The 19682-nt window shown below is 33.8% G+C and overlaps 2 protein-coding genes and 1 pseudogene across 4 annotated transcripts; all 3 read right to left on the bottom strand.

The window, feature by feature from the left end:
• Positions 1-2975: 2975 nt before the first annotated feature.
• Positions 2976-5595, bottom strand: FUR1 (Major facilitator superfamily protein). 2 transcript variants are annotated; one of them, NM_116751.4, is made up of 9 exons: positions 5393-5595; positions 5235-5297; positions 5023-5127; positions 4755-4910; positions 4514-4657; positions 4321-4426; positions 4066-4238; positions 3557-3973; positions 2976-3451 (listed from the first exon to the last, which is right to left on the bottom strand). In NM_116751.4, the coding sequence occupies exons 2-9, from the start codon at positions 5274-5276 to the stop codon at positions 3338-3340; spliced, it is 1257 nt and encodes a 418-aa protein (NP_192421.1). In that variant the 5' UTR covers positions 5277-5297; positions 5393-5595; the 3' UTR covers positions 2976-3337. The 2 variants fall into 2 exon arrangements, with proteins under 2 accessions (NP_192421.1, NP_001329797.1); NM_001340534.1 differs by lacking the exon at positions 5393-5595 and having other exon boundaries at positions 3056-3451; positions 5235-5369.
• Positions 5596-6998: 1403 nt separating this feature from the next.
• ENT4 (equilibrative nucleoside transporter 4) lies at positions 6999-9731 on the bottom strand. The gene is made up of 8 exons (NM_116752.2): positions 9376-9731; positions 9184-9288; positions 8934-9089; positions 8691-8834; positions 8499-8604; positions 8238-8410; positions 7678-8094; positions 6999-7440 (listed from the first exon to the last, which is right to left on the bottom strand). Exons 1-8 carry the CDS (start codon positions 9415-9417, stop codon positions 7327-7329), a joined length of 1257 nt encoding a protein of 418 aa, NP_192422.1. The 5' UTR covers positions 9418-9731; the 3' UTR covers positions 6999-7326.
• Positions 9732-14508: 4777 nt separating this feature from the next.
• Positions 14509-18584, bottom strand: AT4G05133 (annotated as a pseudogene; the record flags this gene model as incomplete). Its single annotated transcript has 1 exon — positions 14509-18584.
• Positions 18585-19682: the final 1098 nt, after the last annotated feature.

Here is a 19682-nt window from a genome sequence, read left to right on the forward strand (position 1 = left end):
GAAAATTTTGTTAAAGTGAAAAGTTTATGTTTAAAATACTATTTTACTCTGTATTCTTTTATATATACTTTTTTTGATGCAAAATAAAAAAAAACGGGACATTTTTTATTGACAAGAAAACTCAAAAAAAAAACTTGATTGAAGTAATTAAGTAACTAAATATTATGCACTATTAAAAGAGTAATTATTGAGGTATGACTAATCCATATGTTTATTTGGAATTTAAACTTTACATGAATAATAATTAATAATTATCATAAAGCAAAAATATATTTATACATTAGTAACTGAGTAGATTATTCAGTTACTAAGACCATAATGAGGTTTAATTGCATAGTGTTTAATCGCAATTTCTTTGCATTCTTTTACTTCATTCGTATATGTTGATCAAACCCCACAAGATGCTGCTCTATTTTCACCAATTTAGAAATCTTCCGAACAAAAACCACCAAATGTTATTGTTCAGTAATCAAACATCTCATTGCCAAAATAAGTTATTCCATTTCCAAATGAAGTGAAGAGAGACTTCAGGAAATATGTTCTCACTATCAGTGTTTTTTCACTATATTATCCCTTGTATTTTCTTACTATTTTTTAATGTTAGCTGTATAACCTAACAAAAAAACTTAAAATAAAATGTTCACCAGATACTTATGAACCACATAATCGGTGCACATAATAATAAGATTAACCTAAATGAAGAAATCTACAATAAGCAATATAAATCATCATCATTTAACTATCAAATTATCCTAATCTATCATAACTCATGATCAAACAAAAGACTACTCATTAAACATGGTGAAAGATATAAGAAAAATGCATAAACAAAAATATAAATGATAGAATTGAAGAATCCTTCACAAAACAAATTTCAGTTAAAAAATGTCTAAAAATTGCTTAAATACAAATTCGTTTAGACCTGGTCGACCCAAGATAAAACGGGTCAAATCTTGGATAATGATATCATGAAAAAGTCTCTAGTGGTCTCACTGTATTAAAAATGTCTAAAAATTGTTGATCTCACTATATTAAAAAATGTCTAAAAAATCCTTGAATATAAATTTGTTTGGACCGGATTATTCCAAAATAAAGTGGATCATATCTTAGATGATTACATCATTAAAAAGTCTCTAATTGTATGTTGATCCTACTGCACTAAGTTAATATAACCTCTGGCATTGAAGGAAAATTTCTGGATGAGCTTTTCTTAAGCATGAAAATGATATGTGTCTACTAAATCGATGATAATTCTTAAACCTCTGTTCCGTTTGGCTTGAAATCACCATCAGTGGAAAGCTAACTAAATTTCTGAATCTAAATTCGAAAGTAAGGCCTTCATCCGAATTGATATTTCTGACACTTTGGACTTGTTCATGATCATCATTTCTCTTCTTAGCATCTACATGTGTGTATTCCATTATTTTAACTTCACATAACTAAAAACACACACACAAAGACACTATAGGATTTCTAAAACACAAGAAAAATCACGTGGATACTAAATGCAACAAAAAACAATGAAAACACTAATAAAATTTAACAAAAAGAATATTTACAACCTTGATAAAGTGCTAAATATGGAGTAAATCAGGTCTCATAATCATGCCCATATTTTTTGAACAGATCAGCAAAAATAAGAAAAGCCCAAGCAAATCAAAAACAAAAATGACTGTAAACCCTCATCACTTAATAAAAATGGTGGATGAATAGATCCTTTGTGTGATGTATCTTCATATAAAAAAAAAACCTGAAAATATATATTTTGATGATAAGAATAATTATTTTATAACATGCTAAATAAAATAAAAATCAATGTAAAACTGTAAACTACTATTTATAAGCTTTTCTTATAATTCATACCTTATGTATATCATTTCTTTTCAAGTGAGAATGAAAATGGAAATAAAACATAGAAAAATATGCCACATGTCATAAAGTTTGTATAAAATCGCTTATGTAGTTTGAACTAATTTTTGAATTAAAAACAATTCATAAAAGTTTATAAAATTTAATGTTATTTATTTCCTATATTTATCCTTATGTCTATTGACGTCACAATAATAGAGAGCACCAAATTTGATTATTAGGTAAAGTTAGAAAAAAAAACTTATCATATGCTCCCTTCCTAATGTATCATATAGAGTTTATAAATTCTGAACTATGAAACTTCTTATCTTCCATCAATATTGATATGTGTAAATCAAATAAACTTTCATACAAAACTTGACACTCAATCTCACCGTTACTTTCTATACTTTTAAAACATTTATGCATTTTCTTAATTCTTATATGTCAACGTTAATACAAAAAACAGGGAAAGATAAAAATTTTAATATATTTTTTTGGTTAGAGAAAAGAAATATAATGAAGAATTACACATAACAGGGAACAATGCAAGATTACGATATAAAACAAATCTTACAATTGGAGTATAATGTAGTTGCTATTGAAATAACATACTATAATTTAAGAACATATTGACAAAAAAAAAATGCTATCATTGAGGGAGAAGTTCTGTCTTAGGATTCAATGTTGAAGGATAAATTTTGTGCATTTGGATTTTAGCTTTGGGCTTGTCTCATATATATAAAATTAAAAAGTCACACTCATGATTTGGCCAACTAAATTCATGTGCAGAACTCTTTAAACTGTAATTACTTATTTTGCAATATACGTTAAAAATATAAGTGGAGACCCGTTTGACAAATATACATTGCGGTTTTTTTTAATTAATTAACATTATTTAATGAGACAAATTTAATGGGAGAGGTGGGAGAGTAAAAGTGAATAGTATTTCTAGAACAAATGTTTTTGAATATATTCTAAATGTAGAAAAACTAAATTAGTTGTTAAAAAAAACTTAATGACCAATTGTTTTTCATTTTCTGCTCAGCTGCTTCTTTTTTATCAACTAATTTTCTTCAATTCAAATATCAAAATGGTTACAGCAAATATATGCACCATCTGATATACCCTGAGGCAATTAGCCAATTAGCTAGAGCATTAGAGCAAACAAAGCGATAAAAAGAATATACACAAACTCATCCAAGTTTGCTAATATGCGAAAGAAGTTGTCGAAAAGAACAAATACGAAAAATATCGGGGAAAGAGGTCACTCTCAATCCTATTCTTACAATCGACTTGAAGATTGTCACCTTAACTTGTGGCTTAATGACATGTGTCAGTTATAGGAATAATCATTCTTTAACACCCCATATACATAGAAAATGTAATTAAACATCCTCTGTTTTTACAGGTTACAAGCAAAGAATATGAAAGCAACTTAACCTCCAAATTAACTTAAAGTGAACCACTGTTTTGGAGTGATTAAAACTCAAAAGGCATTCTTCTTACCAATAAGCCATAACCAATCCAAAGCAACTCCTGCAAATATCCCTCCTAACAGAAATATCACCAGTAAGTTCCCTAACGCATTCTGCTCCGGACCCTTCACCAAATCAAAAACCCCCACATTTTTTTTGGTGAGATTACTTGTCTCAAACGCAAAGATTGTATTCGTTTGCATATGCAAATTGTAAAATAAATAGATTACCTTGTATCCTTTAGGAGCTATAGTCATAATGCAAACAGTGAGATGTCCATTAGTCAACCCCAAAACAGAAATGAGCATAATCATCCATCCCTGATCACCATATTTCGCAGTGAAGTAGAACGCCGGAATGAGAAGATAACGTGACAATACCGCGATTGTGATCAACTTTCTATTCTCAATCTTGAGCCATTTCACCAGTGGTGTGTACCTCCCGACCAAGTCCCAACAATTGTACATCGCTACTAAGACAAGTGCGTACCAATCGCCTAGCCCGTGTTGTCCTGTGTTTTCATATAAAAACCCCGGGAAAATGGATAACGTGCAAACGTAGATGAGGAATAAATTCACTGCATAGTCTATGTTTTGAATCAATAGCTCTTTGTTGCTTAGCCTTTGATTCTTGGAATCATCATCAGTCTGCATAGAAGAATCAAGAAGCTAAAGAATCTTAAAAACGAAAATAATAATAAAAATCAAGAAACATAGATTCTTGAGGAATGTGAAGTTACCAAGTCTGATTGATTTTGGATACCAGCAGCAGCAAGATCAGCAGAAACAGTTTTGGATCCTTCAGAAGCGGCTTTTCTTCGGTAATACTTAACAATCGGGAGTTTCGGGAACACATAAGCATATAGAAACACACAGAGTAACTCTATGCATGTGGAGATAGCTAAGAACATCACTGCAGAAAAATATCACTTTGATGATTGGAGTTTAATTCTAACGGTTTTCAAAATTTGAAACCTTCAAAAACATTAACTCACTTGCTCCTTTTCGTGGACCGTCGTTTGTTTTCTCAAAGGCTGCTTTAGTTATTAGCCGAAGTGCTGATGTTAGCGCACCAGATACAGCCAAACCTCCCATGAATGACTACAAACAAGTAGGAATATGTTAGCTAGTAAATTCAGGTTAATCTAAACCGGTTAGTCTAAAACAATATTCTCTAAAATGTATAACCTGAACTAGTTCAGGGCACATCAATGATAAATCACCGATCATTCCTCCTTGAACTGTAGCATCCGCGAGGCCAAAAGAAGCAACAACAGCGCATAAACCGATATAAGGACCGATTCCACCACGTCCTTTTGTTGCCAAATCCAACTGTTTTTTATTCATTCAAATTCTTGAGTCAATAATTAAAATCCATTTACATATGAAAGATTAATGTAAGAGCAAGACATGTAATACAAAAACTTACAACTATGAGCAAGAATGTGGATATTGTGAATAGAATGTAACCAATGAGGTTACGTTTTCGAGTATTGATTTTCGATTCGTGGTATGCGAGAATCAAGATTGTTCCAAGCGCAAACGGTTGGTATACAAGTGTGAGTACCCTTGAAGGATGATAATCCTACAAGAAACGTAAAGTTTTGTTTCTTTCAACTTCTTGATAACTAAACACACAACATCAGAATTCAATAAACCAATTTGGAATCTGAGAATCATCCGAACCGAAACCGAACCGGAAAAACTTTGTAGTAGTAATCTGCTATAGTGAGCATACTGTTCCAAGAAACGAGAGATCCAATTCCAAGAATACAGCAAACAACCATTGCTTGATACTTCCCCTGTTTTTAAAAGTCAAGAGAGAAAACACGAATTTGTTTTGTTTTTAAATCAGAAAAACAATGAGAGATTTTTGGATCTGAGTATTGAGTTCTTTGGAAACTCTCACCTGAAGCTTCTCAGGAGGTTGGTTCTCATATCTATCCGCCATTGAGCTCAAAAGAACATAAACCTGTTTTCAAGATTCAAGAATTGGATCAAACACAAGATGATGCTATGTTCCTTTTTTTTTGCTGGGGAGCAAATAAAGGAGCTAGAGATACTTACTTGAAACTTAGCACATGAGGGTTTTGCAGAGTCAACGAGTTTGTTGATTTTTTAACGAGCAAAGCTTTCATGAAGATTCAAAACAAGATTCTTAAAAAGAGGAGATGAGCGAGTAAAATAATAGACCTTTTCAAGGTGTGACAGCAAATATGAAAGGATAAAGTAAGACTCAAAAAGAAAAAGAAAAGATTATAGAATTTAAAGAATTCAAAGTGTGAAAGCTTTTTTTATGTTCCTATTTTTAGACAACTTGTTGACGATATAGTATGAAAGCAAAACTTTCTTTAAAATCCTTAATCATTAAATATCCACATATCTGTGAGATCGGTCTAAACGTAATAAATGAAAATAAAAACTATGTATGAAATAGACTCGATGAGAATCGGTGAAGTTGGATAAGTGAAGCATTTGAAGTAGTTGACTTAGTTTTTGGACATTTCTAGAATTATAAAATTTTAATATTTTAAAACCTAACTTTTATCGTTTTTCTTTATCTTTTTATTTTACGTTTAAACAATATTGGTATTAATTGCCTCGCCGAAAAAGAAAAAGCACAAAGTTTTATCTTTTTTTCATATAAAATCTTTTATTATGAACTGGTTTTCTCCTAAAAAAAATCATCCGTTTCTAATTTAAATGGATGAACTAATTTTGTTGTAAAAAAGAAAAAGGATAAGTGAAGCATTTATCAAAATAACACTTCACCTCAAATATTTAGCAAAATAAATAAATAAACACTTCACCTCAAATTGATTATTACGTGTTAGTATTCTCCTCTTCTTTTTTGGGGAATTAGTTGCACACAAGGATTTTGTGATCAATGTTTTGATCGGTTAGTTTGAAAGGAAATATGGGTCTAAATTACACACTACATTTTGTATTTGTAAATTACACGAAAATGCCTGAAATCTTATTTTAGCAAAATATTTAAAATCTTAACTAAATAACACCTACTTCTTTTTTGGATCGTAACCGAAACTAGTTCTCAATATTTGTAGATACCTAAGAAAAAACTTTTGCCACTTTAAAATGTTTACATAAAGGAAACAATGAGTTAAGTTTTCATGATTAAAAGAAGTGTTCTCTAGTCTGGACCAACATGACGAAAGCACTTGGCCATGAACACTTGGTTAATAAGACCAAATTTTAAAACTCTTAAATATAATTTACAAATATCTGTTGAGGCTCTCTTATGGGCAATACGATTTCTTATATTTTTATCCATTTTCGACATTATTTTATAGACAGATAGTAAGGAGTCGACACAACTTTTGAACACTCCTGATGAGTAGTCCGCTTTTTCTTCGGAGTGAAAAGATTTTAATGCTTCAAAGCCTAGTTTTTCTCGTTTTTCTTTATCTTTTATTACATACTTAAACAATGTCTCTGCTGATTGTCTTGCTAAGAAGAAAAGAGCACGAGGTTCTATGTTTTCCCATGTAAGCTCTTCTACTCCGGACTGGTTTTCTCTCGAAGAAAACCGTCCGTTACTAGCTTAAATGAATGACTTTATTTTGCTATTAATTTTGTTTTACAAATATCTGATGGAACAATGCTAAACTTTAATGCATAAAATTATAATCAGTGATCAAACAAAAGTAGACTGTTAGGATTTAGTTTCTATAAAAATCTATGGTTAAATAACACCATATAAGATTTTAGAAAATAGTTAATAAAATGATCAAATGGGTCTAAAATATTAACTAAAATAGATACAGCAAATTGTGGAGTTGAAAAAGTGAAATTTTATAATTTGGTGAAGCATCGAAATAAGAATTCATCACTTCAAGCTTTCGAAAGTTTTACGTGTTAGTATTCTCTTCTTCTTCTTTTTTCATGAATAAACAGTTAGGTTCGAGCGAGGCACCAAGCTTCTCATTTTTTGCCATAAAGAGTCAGATTCATCGGAATTAATTGCACAAAATGATGAGAACTCAGAAAGCATATTTCTTGCCAATAAGCCATAACCAACCCAAAGAAATTCCTACAACTGCTCCTCCTAAAATAAAAACCACCAGCAAATTCCCTAATGCATTCTTCTCCGGACCCTTCACAAAATACAAAATCAGATTAAATATGAAGGTAGAGGTCGTTTGTTTATTATAGTGTTTGTATTTATATGTCAAAAAAAACTTGTGTTATATTTTCAAATCGTAAAAGCAAAGGGTATAACACAAAAAAATTGTAAAGATAATGTGTTTTGTTTTCTAAATATGAACTAATCTAAGTTTCTAGATATATTCAAATTAATTTGGTTAACAGCATAGGGAGAGTAGATAGATTACCTTGTACCCGTTAGGGGCTATAGTCATAATGCAAACAGTGAGATGTCCAGTAGTTAATCCCAAAATAGAAACGAGCATAATCATCCATCCTTTATCACCATATTTTGCAGTGAAATAGAATGCCGGAACGAGGAAATAACGGGTCAAGACCGCAATCGTTAGGGCCTTTCTATTCTCAAGCTTCAGCCATTTCACCAGCGGTGCGTACCTCCCGAACAAATCCCAAAAATTGTATGTCGCTACTAGGATAAGTGCATACCAATCACCTAGTCCGTGTTGTCCCGTGTTTTCGTATAAGAATCCAGGAAAAATGGATAATGTCAAAACGTAGATGAGGAATAGATTCACTGCATGGTCTATGTTTTGAAGCAACAACTCTTTCTTTCTTAGCATTTGATTCTTGGAATCATCATCACTCTGCGTAGAAAAATCATGAAGCTAAATAATGTTTAAAGAGTGGGAAAGTTGTAGAAAAAAAGAATGAATCAAGAAACATATTCTTGATGATTTTTTTTAAAGAAACCAAGAAAGGAAAGAATTCTTGAGGAGTTTGATGTTACCAAATCTGATAAATTTTGGATACCAGCAGCAGCAAGATCAGCAACAACAGTTTTAGATCCTTCAGAAGCGGCTTTTCTTCGGTAATACTTAACGATGGGGAGTTTTGGGAACACATATGCATATAAAATCACGCAGAGTAGTTCTATGAAGGTTGAGATTGCTAAGAATATCACTGTAACAGGGAAAACACAAACAAAGCAAGAAATGGAACTTTAAACACTTTGAAAATGTTGGATTTGGGATTAAGATGCTAAACTCACTTGCTCCTTTTCGTAAACTATTGTTTGATTTCTCAAATGCTGCTTTAGTTATTAGCCTAAGCACTGAGGTTAGAGCACCAGCCATACCCGAACCGGCCATATATGACTACAAGGAAGGAGTTTTATATAAGCTGACTTATCTAAACTGATTTTTGTATACCAGAGACCTTGAATATGCTAAACTTGATGTACCTGGATAAGTTCAGGGCACATCAAAGATAAATCACCGACCAATCCTCCTTTAACGGTCGCATCCGCAAGGCCAAAAGAAGCAACAATTGTGCATAAGACAATATAATGTCCGATTCCACCGTGTCCTTTTGTTGTCAAATCCAACTGTTTTAAAGTTTTTTAGAGTCTTGAGTCCATAATAAAAATCCATGCAGTTCCATAAGAAAGATTAATTCTGAGAGTAAGACTTAAACTGATACTTACGACTATCAGCAAGAATGTGGATATCGTGAATAGGATGTAACCGGTAAGGATACGTTTCCTAGTACTGATTTTCGATTCGCGGTATGCGAGAATCATGATTGTTCCAAGGGCAATTGGTTGGTATATAAGTGTGAATACCCTTGAAGGATGATAATCCTACATGAAACACAAATTTTTCAAAATTTAAATTTAAATTGATAACTAAAACGAAATAGCAGAATTGAAACTCGAACCAAAACCGAAACCGAACCGGGAAAACTTGATAGTAGTAATCTGCGATAGTGAGCATACTATTCCAAGAAAAGAGAGATCCAATTCCAAGAATACAACAAACAACCATTGCTTGATATTTCCCCTGTTTTTTAATACATACATAAACAAACAACTGAACAAGAATTTGATCAAAACACAATGAAAGATTTTGGGTTTTTTGGATACTTACCTGAAGGTTTTCAGGAGCATGGTTCTCGTATCCATCCGCCATTTTTTAAATAGTTATAGAGAGCTCAAAAGAATGTTTCAAGATTCAAGAATTGGATCAAACACAAGATGATGTTTTGTTCTTATTTTTTTTTGTTATTTCGAGCAAAAAACTACATATACTTACTTGAAAGTTAGCACATGAGGGTTTTGGTTGTAGAGTCAACGAATTTGTTGAAATTATTACGAGCAAAGCTTTCATGTAGAATCAGAACAAGATTCTCACAACATGGAGATGATTGAGTAAAATCATTATAGAGTTTTAAGGTTTGACAGCAAATTTGAGAAGATAAAATAAGACTCAAAAGGTTGGCATACCCTAAGGTCTGATCTTTGTTGTCACCTTTTCTTTTATTTCCACTATGTGAACGTCCCTTTAGGTCAATTTAATACAAAAAAAAAAAAAAAAAAGTTTGAGATGAGGACTCAAAAGAAAAAGATTAAAGAATTAAAAGTTTGAAAGCTTTAGTTACTTCTTCTATATATGGTCGACTAGATTATAGTGTAATCCGAATGTATGACTTTCCCTGAGAAAGTTATTGGAAAAGTGGCCAATGCATGCATGAAGTCATCTTCTACGATATATACATCAACTAATAAGCTGTGCCAATTGATATACTATAGGGAAATTTACTAGAGTAACCCATATTTTATACATAATGACCCAAAAGGAATGCTAAAAATATGAGTTATTTGAGTAATAATTATACCTAAATTATCCTTGTTTTCCTTTGCAGAGAAAAACAATATTACAGAAATGCCATTACTATTTAATTCCAGCAAGGCAATAAAACCACATTTATTTACGAAAATGCCATCGTCGTTTTTGGTAAATCTGTGGCTCTTGTTGCGACGGATTTGTTATCGATCACAGATTTGTTGGTCAACCACAGATTTTTTACAACAGACTTGTTTTGTACCACAGACTTTACTGTGTTATGTTACGCCAGATTTTTTTTTTTTCGCAGATTTTTTAATCGTGACTGATTTGTTTCATACAGTCTCCACAGATTTTATTTAAATTTCAAAAGTAAGAATGTTGAAACCAAATCTGTCACTGATTTGTTTTCCGGACCACAGATTTTTCTTTATGGTGGCAACAGATTTTCTATTTGCACCCAAAAATCTGTTGTGTTATAACAGATTTGTTAACCTCGAAAAATGTTATATAGGCATGACAGAGTTGTTTTGTGTAATCACAGATTTAATTAACTTGTTAACAAATCTGGTGTTTTACAACAGATTTTTGTTAAAAAATAAAATTACTACACAGTCACATAGTGATAACAGATTTGTTTTTAGTGATGACAGTTTTGTTTTTCAGTGTCAAAGCATAACAGATTTACTCATGTCAATGTTATGGCCGATTTGTTTATGACTAGAATAACCTTTTTAGTAATAACAGACTTTTTTTGGCAGATTTATTTTTAAAATTTCGAAATTTTTTGTTATATGAGATTTATTAGCTAGCCCTCAATTAAATTATTTCCGGTCTGATTGTATGTTAAATCGGGTTTGACTGGATTTTTTTTTTTTTTAAAAAGAAATTTTCATAACGTCACGACAGACTTTTATTAATGTCGGCAGATTTTTACATAATATTGTCATATTTGAATTTTAATGAATTTTATTAGTCATGATAAATTCTCCAAGGGTTTTCATAACCGTTTTTTTCTTCTTCTATTCCTACCATCAAATCAATTATTTGTGAATTGATACATGTCAAAATATTATTGGTAAGCTAAAACAAGTCAATTTATAATATGCAATAAAATTAAATTGTTTTTCTTTAGTATTTTTAACATCAAAAACGAAATATGTGAAGAAGATTCTTCTTTATCTAAATTTTGTTCAAAATTATTATTTTAAAAAAAGTTTGTTCTCACGTTAACTGGATTTTCGTTTTTGTTTTAATTATGTAATATAGGTTTTGGTTTTCTTTTTTGATTTTATAATTCTGTTGAAAAATAATTTGGTTTTGCTGATTTGTCAAAATTTTATTGGTGGAGTGACTTGTGCTTTAAAATATAAAAGATTTGTTTTATTTTTTATTTTTTGTTTTAATTTGATTACAATTAATCATTAAGGTTATTTCGTTTTTTTACCAAAGATATGGATTACTACAGTTTTTGAAACAAACGTGTGTCATTTAAGTTATTTATGTTAAGAGTTGAGTCAATCTAAGCAAATCTTACTATACTTAATTGCTACATAAATTAACAATTATTTGTTTAAACCATGCAACATTAAATCTGGCGTGTTAGTCAAATATCAAAATTTACTAGTACTAGATTAGATGATACTAGTCAAAATAACAAAACGATGTCTTAATTGTTATTTTCCACTTAATAGTACTATTGTTAGTCTAATGCATTCATTCTATTAGCTAGCTACAGCTTCGTAGACTTCCTACAAACACATTTCCACGTCATACTTCTCAAGCCATTTAAATGCAAGTGGGTTAGAATTGTACCCCAAACTAGGTTTACAGTATTATTATTTTTAGATTTAAACTAATTATTATCTTTGATTATAAAATTCTGGTTTAGTAAAGTGGAAATATATTTATTTTCAAATCATAAACTCTCTTTTGCTTAAAATATTATTTTTTAAAACTTTAAAAAACATTTTCATAAAAAATGATGTTTTGGATTTGATTTGTATGAAAAAATGGTCGAAGCAAACTTAGTAAGTTTCATATTTTTATAGTACGTACTATTGATACATACCTTTTTGATTATTTTTTTCTTATAGTTCTTCACATTGGTAATTGCTTCACAATATGAATTAGTAATTTTTTTTGCTGTTTGTGTTCACCTTTTTTCTTTACTTGTTAGAGCTAGACTATGTGATTTTATTTATATTAATATTATATGTAGTTTTTCTTTTATGATATACGAAAAGGTATGTTTTAAATTTGGGATTATTGTTAAAATAGGAACAATTTTATCAAAATCTTTGATTTTAAGGCTTTTACGATTATATCCTTGCATACCCCTGCAACATCAGCTTTTCTTTCTCCTTCTTTCTTCCTTCTTCCTTCATTTTCACAGCTTCTCCTCAATCCTCGTTTCTTATAAAATGGAAAATCTAACATCCCAAAAATCTTTATTATACAATCTTCCATTGATTCAAGAACACTAAACCCTAAGATGATACTATATAGACAACCCAATAAAAAAAAATTAAACAAATTTTTTGAGATTTAGATGTATACATAGTGAACCGGCTTCTTTCATCTTCGACTGCGTTTACAAAAACTAAACCCTAAGAAAACTAGTACATAATGAACCCAAAAGGAAAATTAAAGGAATTGTGAAGATTCATTTTCTTCCTCCTTTATTTCCATCAAATTGTGAATCTCGTGTCGTCTTCATGTAACATTTGAGCATTAACAAATCTGAAGCAAACTTGAAGATGTCGTAGCAATTCATAGCTTCCAGATCGATGAGAAATTCATGAAAACTGTAGATGTTATGGCTTGGAGAAGCCACATCAATTGAAGAAGAAGAAATCATATTTGTCTACTCAATCGGAGAAGATAATATAATATGGACCAATTAACACTAACCCAACACAAAAGCTTGAAAACCCTTTTGATTACTTTGTAATAGTTTAACAATTCGAAATTGAGAAGGTTAAAATCTGTATTTTTTCTTCCAAAGACTTTTAGAATTGGAGATTTTGATAAAGTATATGGAAGTAGTTTCTGTGTATCAAATCTCTACCAGATTTGCAAGACAAAAGTATGAAAAAATATGAGAAAAATCTAAAATTATCTTTATATTTAGCCACCACTCGGTCACCCACGATTCTCACCACCGTCTAAAAACAGTCATAGACGCATAGTCGCCGACCGAAGCTCATCATCGTCACTGTCTTTGGCACTAAAAAAATCATGTCTCATTAACAAATTATTAACAAGGGTAACATCGTCATTTTACAAGAGGAAAAGTGCCTGTTTCTGTAAACACTTGCGAAAGTGCTGGATCTTATAAGATTCTAGTTTTTTAGTCCTTTTCTTACAATTAATTCTTTAAATTTTTTGCCTAGGGTACTCAAAATTGTCGGACCACACTGGCCAACGTCCTACCGTATCTGAGATGGGTTAGATTTTTGTCTTCCTTGGTTTGCTCCTCTTGAGATGGGTTAGATTTTTGTCTTCCTTGGTTTGCTCCTCTAATCTGAGATGAGTTAGATGTTTGTATAACCTTTTGAATTTTACATATGTTTACTTGTTTTTGACTTTTTGCCTCAAAAAATCAAGAAATGGGGTATGATTAGTAACCTCTTTTATTCGCAATGGCAAGAGTGTAGACTTTTTCGGTTTAAAGGTTACTATACATTTTGAAGAGATAAACACATATGTTTAATTAATATAATGTGAGGCTTAGAACGTTCTCGAGTTGTACTTTGTCTAATCTCAGACCTCTCAACTCACTCTGTTGTTCACTCATTTGTAAAAAGCGGAACTTGAAAGTAAGAACACACATGAATTAACGAGTTCAGGATTCAAACTTGAATCCCTACGTCTCGCCGAGATCTTCTCGGAAATCCACTAAGAACTTGCTCTTATCTTGAGCCTTTAGGGTTCTACAACTTTCTCTCTCTGTTACAAACTTCTCTCACACCTTACAAAGCAACACAACACAACCAACTCCTTTAAAGAGACAAAAAGAAGGATCTAGAGTTGCCCGACACGCTCGTGCTTGAATCTTACACAAGTCAGGTGCTCCAGCTGCAATTACGGGCCTGAATTGCTGCAATCTCTTAGGCGGCTTGATTGAATAAACCATTCTGGTTGTCTGCTCTTGTTGCTTGGACGAACTCGACAATGTGATGTCATGAGAGAGAGCTAAAGAGATCTCCTTTTGTTTCTCAAACTTGGCGCATAAAGTGAACCCTCTAAGCGACCCAGAAACTCTTATATCTTCCTTGCTTTTCATTTGAACTTAGAACCCTCTATACCGAATAGAGTCTTTCTCATACTTTGTGAATTTAGACCAAAACGCACAAAACTCCTCCTTGGTATAAAGTTCACTGAACTCATCTTCTTACTGTTACTTGACTTCCAATCTCGGATCTGTGGTCTCCCTAGTTACTTGAGACCCTGAGTCGCTTCAGCGCTTCTTGAAGCTTACTCACTGGAACTGTTTTTGTGAAGATGTCTGCAGGATTCCATGTTGTTGAAACCTTAACAACCTGAATCTCTCCGTCTGCTATCTTCTCCCTTATGAAGTGATACCTCACGTCTATATTCTTTGTCCTCTCATGGTGGACTGAGTTCTTGGACAAAGCAATGGCATTGTGTGAATCACACATAACTTCTACTGCATCTTGTTCAAACCCCATCTCTGCAGCTAACCCTCTTAGCCAAATGGCTTCTTTAACTGCGTCTGCAAGGGCCATATATTCAGCTTCTGTTGTTGACAGAGCCACCAGTCTCTGTAAACCCGACTTCCAGCTTATTGTATTCCCACCAGCTGTGAATACAAATCCTGTAATCGATCTCCTTCTGTCTAAATCAGTTGCATAATCTGAATCGCAGTAGCCTATGATTTCAAATTTGTCATCTTTCTTGAACCTTAGACAGGTATCTTGTGTTCCCTTCATGTACCTCATGACCCACTTAACAGCTTGCCAGTGTTCTTTTGAGGGTTTACTCATAAACCGGCTTACAACCCCCACATGATATGCCAAGTCTGGCCTTGATCCTATCATAGAGTACATGATACTTCCAATTGCATTAGGGTAGGGAACCGACTTCATATACTCAGCATCTCTTGCAAGAGTTTTCTCATTTACGGCTCTTAACTTGAAGTGTGCACCAAGTGGCGTCTGAGAGACCTTACTTTGATCCATCCCAAAAGCTCTCAACACTCTAGCCACATACTCACTCTGAGACAGTTCCAAAGTGCCTTGTTCTCTGTCTCTTGTGATTTCCATTCCCAGTATCTTTCTTGCTGGCCCTAAATCCTTCATCTCAAATTCTCTGTTGAGTGACTCTTTTAACTTCTGGATTTGGTCCTTGTTTTGTGATGCAATTAGCATATCATCTACATACAACAGTAGATAGATGTATGATCCATCATTAAGATGTTGTGTGTAGACACATGGATCATACTTGCTTCTTTGATAACCTGAGTTGATCATGAATGAGTCAAATCTCTGGTTCCACTGTCTTGGAGACTACTTCAGCCCATACAGAGATTTCTTCAACAAACAGACTTTTTATGTGTTGTCCTCATCTTCATATCCTTCAGGCTGACTCATCAATATATACTCATCCAGATTCCCATGTAAAAACGCAGTCTTAACATCAAGCTGTTCTAATTCTATGTCAAATTGAACCACAATGGATAAAAGATACCTGATTGACACGTGCTTGACTACACGTGAGAAAATCTCTTGATAGTGTATGCCTTCTCTTTGTGAAAATCCTTTGGCGACAAGCCTAGCTTTGTATCTTGGTGGTTCTACTCCGGAAATTCCTGCTTTTCTCTTGAATATCCACTTACAGCCTATAACTCTCTTTCCTTCAGGCTTATCAATGACATCCCATGTGTCATTCTTTTTCATGGAGTCCATTTCTTCTATGGTAGCTTGCTTCCATTTCTCACATTCTGGACTTCTCATGGCTTCTTCATAGGTTTCTGGTTCATAAACTTCTCCATCTTCTGTCATTGTTAATGCAAACCCAACAAGGCTGTCATCTTCCTCAACGAACCTATGTGGAGCTCTGATCTGTCTTCGAGTTCTATCCCTGGCCAGTAGATAGTTCTCTAGACAATCATCATCAGAATCACTTTCCTCTACTTGTTTGTCTTTACTTGCAGATCTTGTTGTTGAAGCTTGTTCTTGGTTTGACTTTTCTCCTCCTTCACTCTGATTTTCATCATCTGCAAACAAATTCTTTAGCTCTATGAGAGTCCTTTCTACTTCAGTGAGCTGTTTTTCTTCCTCAGACATATCATTCTTCTGCAGTTCCTTGTACATCTGATTTTCTTGAAAAACAATGTCTCGAGAGACTACACATTTCCTGTCTTCTAGCAGCCACACTTTGAATCCCTTTACACCATCTGGATATCCGAGAAAAATCCCCTTCTTTGCTCTAGGATTCAGCTTTCCTTGATCTGAATGAATATAAGCGACTGATCCAAACTTCTAGAGTATCTTGTAATCTGGTGGATGACCAGTCCACTTCTCTTCAGGAATATCAAACTCTATTGAAGAGCTTGGGCTTTTGTTGATGAGGAACACGGCAGTAGACGATGCTTCTGCCCAGAACTGCTTCCCCAACCCTGATTCACTTAACATGCATTTAACCTTGTTCATGATGGTCCTATTCATCCTTTCAGCAACACCATTCTGCTGTGGTGTGTAAGCACATGTCATGTGCCTTCTAACTCCTTCTTTTCTGCAGAATGAATCAAACTCCTGGTTGCAGAACTCCAGCCCATTATCTGTTCTGAGAATCTTGAGCTTCTTGTCCTGTTGGTTTTCAATCTGTGTTTTCCATTCTACAAACTTGCTGAAAGCTTCATCTTTGGTTCTAATGAAATAGATCCAAGTTCTCCTCGTAAAATCATCAATGAAAGTGATGAAATACTGACACTTACCAATGGAGAATGGTACATTCGGTGATCCCCATAGATCAGAATGCACATAGTCGAGTTTATCCTTTGTGACATGCTTTGCAGCTCCAAAGCTAACCCTGTGTGTTTTTCCATACACACAATCTTCACAAAACTGCAAATCTTTAATCATGTTCTTATCCAGATGACCTTTACTGACCAAAACCTGCAGCCCTTTTGCACCAATGTGACCAAGCCTGCTGTGCCATAAACTTGTTTCATCCTTTTCTTTGTCTATGACATTGGCTTCACCTGCAAGTGTCGTTCCCTGGAGAAAATACAAAGTACTCTCTTTCTTTCCAGTTAGTACAGTAAGATCATTCTTAAAAATAGTCAAAATACCTTTCTTTGATTCAAACCAGCAGCCTTTATCTTCAAGAGTTCCAAGTAAGATGAGGTTCTTTAACATTTCTGGTATGTACCTGACCTCAGTGAGCAAGATAGTAGATCCATCCTCATTCTTGATTCTGACATCCCCAATTCCTTTCACTTCACAATAAGTATCATTGCCCATCCTTACTTTCCCGCTTGCAGTCTCCTTGAAGTCTATGATCCAATCCTTTCTGCAGGCCATATGGAAGGAGCACCCTGTGTCTAGAATCCATGTATCTGGGGTGACTTCAGCAAAGCCAAGTAAAGCTCTTGAAACTACTAGTGCAGCTGCATCAGTGACTTGAGCAGTTACAGTAGAAGCCTCTCCTCTTTCAGATGTGGAACCTTGCTTATTCCTCTCCTTCCATACATAACATTGCTTCTTGAAATGACCCTCCTTGCCACAAATCCAACACGTTTTTCCTGCTCCCTTTGACTTAGATCTGCTCTTGTTCTTGTTTGGTCCTTTCCCCCTGGTTTCTGATCTGCCTTTTTCTTGAACAAACAACCCATCTGAGTTATTCTTGAGAAGCTTACCACTATCTCCCAACTCCAAGATCTTAGACCTTATGGCACTTGTGATTTCTTCGAGATGAAGTGTAGTCTTGCAGTACTTCAATGTCTCCTTCAGTTGACCAAACTGTCTTGGTAAAGACATGAGCAAGACTATGGCTTGATCTTCATCTGGGACTACAACCTTTACGTTTTCCAAGTCCGATATTAACTTGAAGAAATCATTAACATTCTCCTCCATCGTCATATTCTCACTCATCTTGTAGCCATACAGCCTCTGCTTCAAGTAAATGCGATTTGGAAGAGATTTTGCCATAAATAACTGATCCAGGACCTTTATCATACATGCTGCTGTCTTCTGTTTGATGACCTTTCTCAGAACATTGTTTCACAGGCTCAAGATGATGGTAGATCTGGCTTTTCCTCTTTTTTCTTTGAGGATCTTGTCTTCCAGTTTAGAAGTTGCAGTTTCTGGGTCTTGGTTTCCTCCATCACTAATCTCAGTGGTAGAATCTTCAACCTCTGCTTCCTCTTCTTCCCCGAGACCCTCCAGAAGTCCCAACATCTCCATATGAGCCAGTAACTTTTCTTTCCACAGGATGTAATCCCCATCTCCGTCGAACTTCTCCACCTCTGCTCTGCCCGAAGACATCTTGAGCAGATCTTCTTGCTCCTAGGTAGTAACCTGGAAGCTCTAATACCAAACTGTGAGGATTATAACGTTCTCGAGTTGTACTTTGTCTAATCTCAGACCTCTCAACTCACTCTGTTGTTCACTCATTTGTAAAATGCGGAACTTGAAAGTAAGAACACACAGGAATTAACGAGTTCAGGATTCAAACTTGAATCCCTACGTCTCGCCGAGATCTTCTCGGAAATCCACTAAGAACTTGCTCTTATCTTGAGCCTTTAGGGTTCTACAACTTTCTCTCTTTGTTACAAACTTCTCTCACACCTTACAAAGCAACACAACACAACCAACTCCTTTAAAGAGACAAAAAGAAGGATCTAGAGTTGCCCGACACGCTCATGCTTGAATCTTACACAAGTCAGGTGCTCCAGCTGCAATTACGGGCCTGAATTGCTGCAATCTCTTAGGCGGCTTGATTGAAGAAACCATTCTGGTTGTCTGCTCTTGTTGCTTGTACGAAATCGACAATGTGATGTCATGAGAGAGAGCTTAAGAGATCTCCTTTTGTTTCTCAAACTTGGCGCATAAAGTGAACCCTCTAAGCGACCCAAAAACTCTTATCTCTTCCTTGCTTTTCATTTGAACTTAGAACCCTTTATACTGAATAGAGTCTTTCTCATACTTTGTGAATTTAGACCAAAACTCACATATAGATTCTTATATAATGCATATTCACTAATTTGATCTTAAACAAGTTGTGTTAGTGTAAGCTAGCTTATAAAGTACTTTTATTCATTCTAGGGCGAAACCGGCGCCAAGTCGCAGGCTTTTTTCTTTTAAATGTAATTTTGTTAAGTTGTATGTAGGTATTAATGTTATTTGTCATGATTCATGATATATGTAGAACAAAAGAATTCATTAGAAAGTGATTAAGAGCTCAATGCATTTGTTAATTTTTTTTAAGTAAGATCTATATAGCTTTTATAAGTTTTGGAAGCTAATTTTTTTGCATTACGAACATCTTTTTAGAAGAGTCATTACAAAACAAAAGTGAAAAGAGTTAAAAATCATCAGGTGTTAATTCTGGTAAGGTTAAAGTCATTGTAGATTTATAAGAAT

This window comes from Arabidopsis thaliana, chromosome 4, assembly GCF_000001735.4.
Source record: "Arabidopsis thaliana chromosome 4, partial sequence".
Classification (NCBI taxonomy): Eukaryota; Viridiplantae; Streptophyta; class Magnoliopsida; order Brassicales; family Brassicaceae; genus Arabidopsis; species Arabidopsis thaliana.

Excerpts from the sequence above, each read along its gene's own strand:
- ENT4 (NM_116752.2), bottom strand. The coding sequence starts at position 9,417 with ATGGCGGATGGATACGAGAACCATGCTCCTGAAAACCTTCAG. Across the intron at positions 9,289-9,375 it reads ATGCTCCTGAAAACCTTCAG|GGGAAATATCAAGCAATGGT; the intron begins GTAAGTATCCAA and ends ATTAAAAAACAG. Across the intron at positions 7,441-7,677 it reads TAGCCCCTAACGGGTACAAG|GGTCCGGAGAAGAATGCATT; the intron begins GTAATCTATCTA and ends TATTTTGTGAAG.
- FUR1 (NM_116751.4), bottom strand. The coding sequence starts at position 5,276 with ATGGCGGATAGATATGAGAACCAACCTCCTGAGAAGCTTCAG. Across the intron at positions 5,128-5,234 it reads AACCTCCTGAGAAGCTTCAG|GGGAAGTATCAAGCAATGGT; the intron begins GTGAGAGTTTCC and ends TTTTAAAAACAG. Across the intron at positions 4,427-4,513 it reads TGTGCCCTGAACTAGTTCAG|TCATTCATGGGAGGTTTGGC; the intron begins GTTATACATTTT and ends ACTTGTTTGTAG.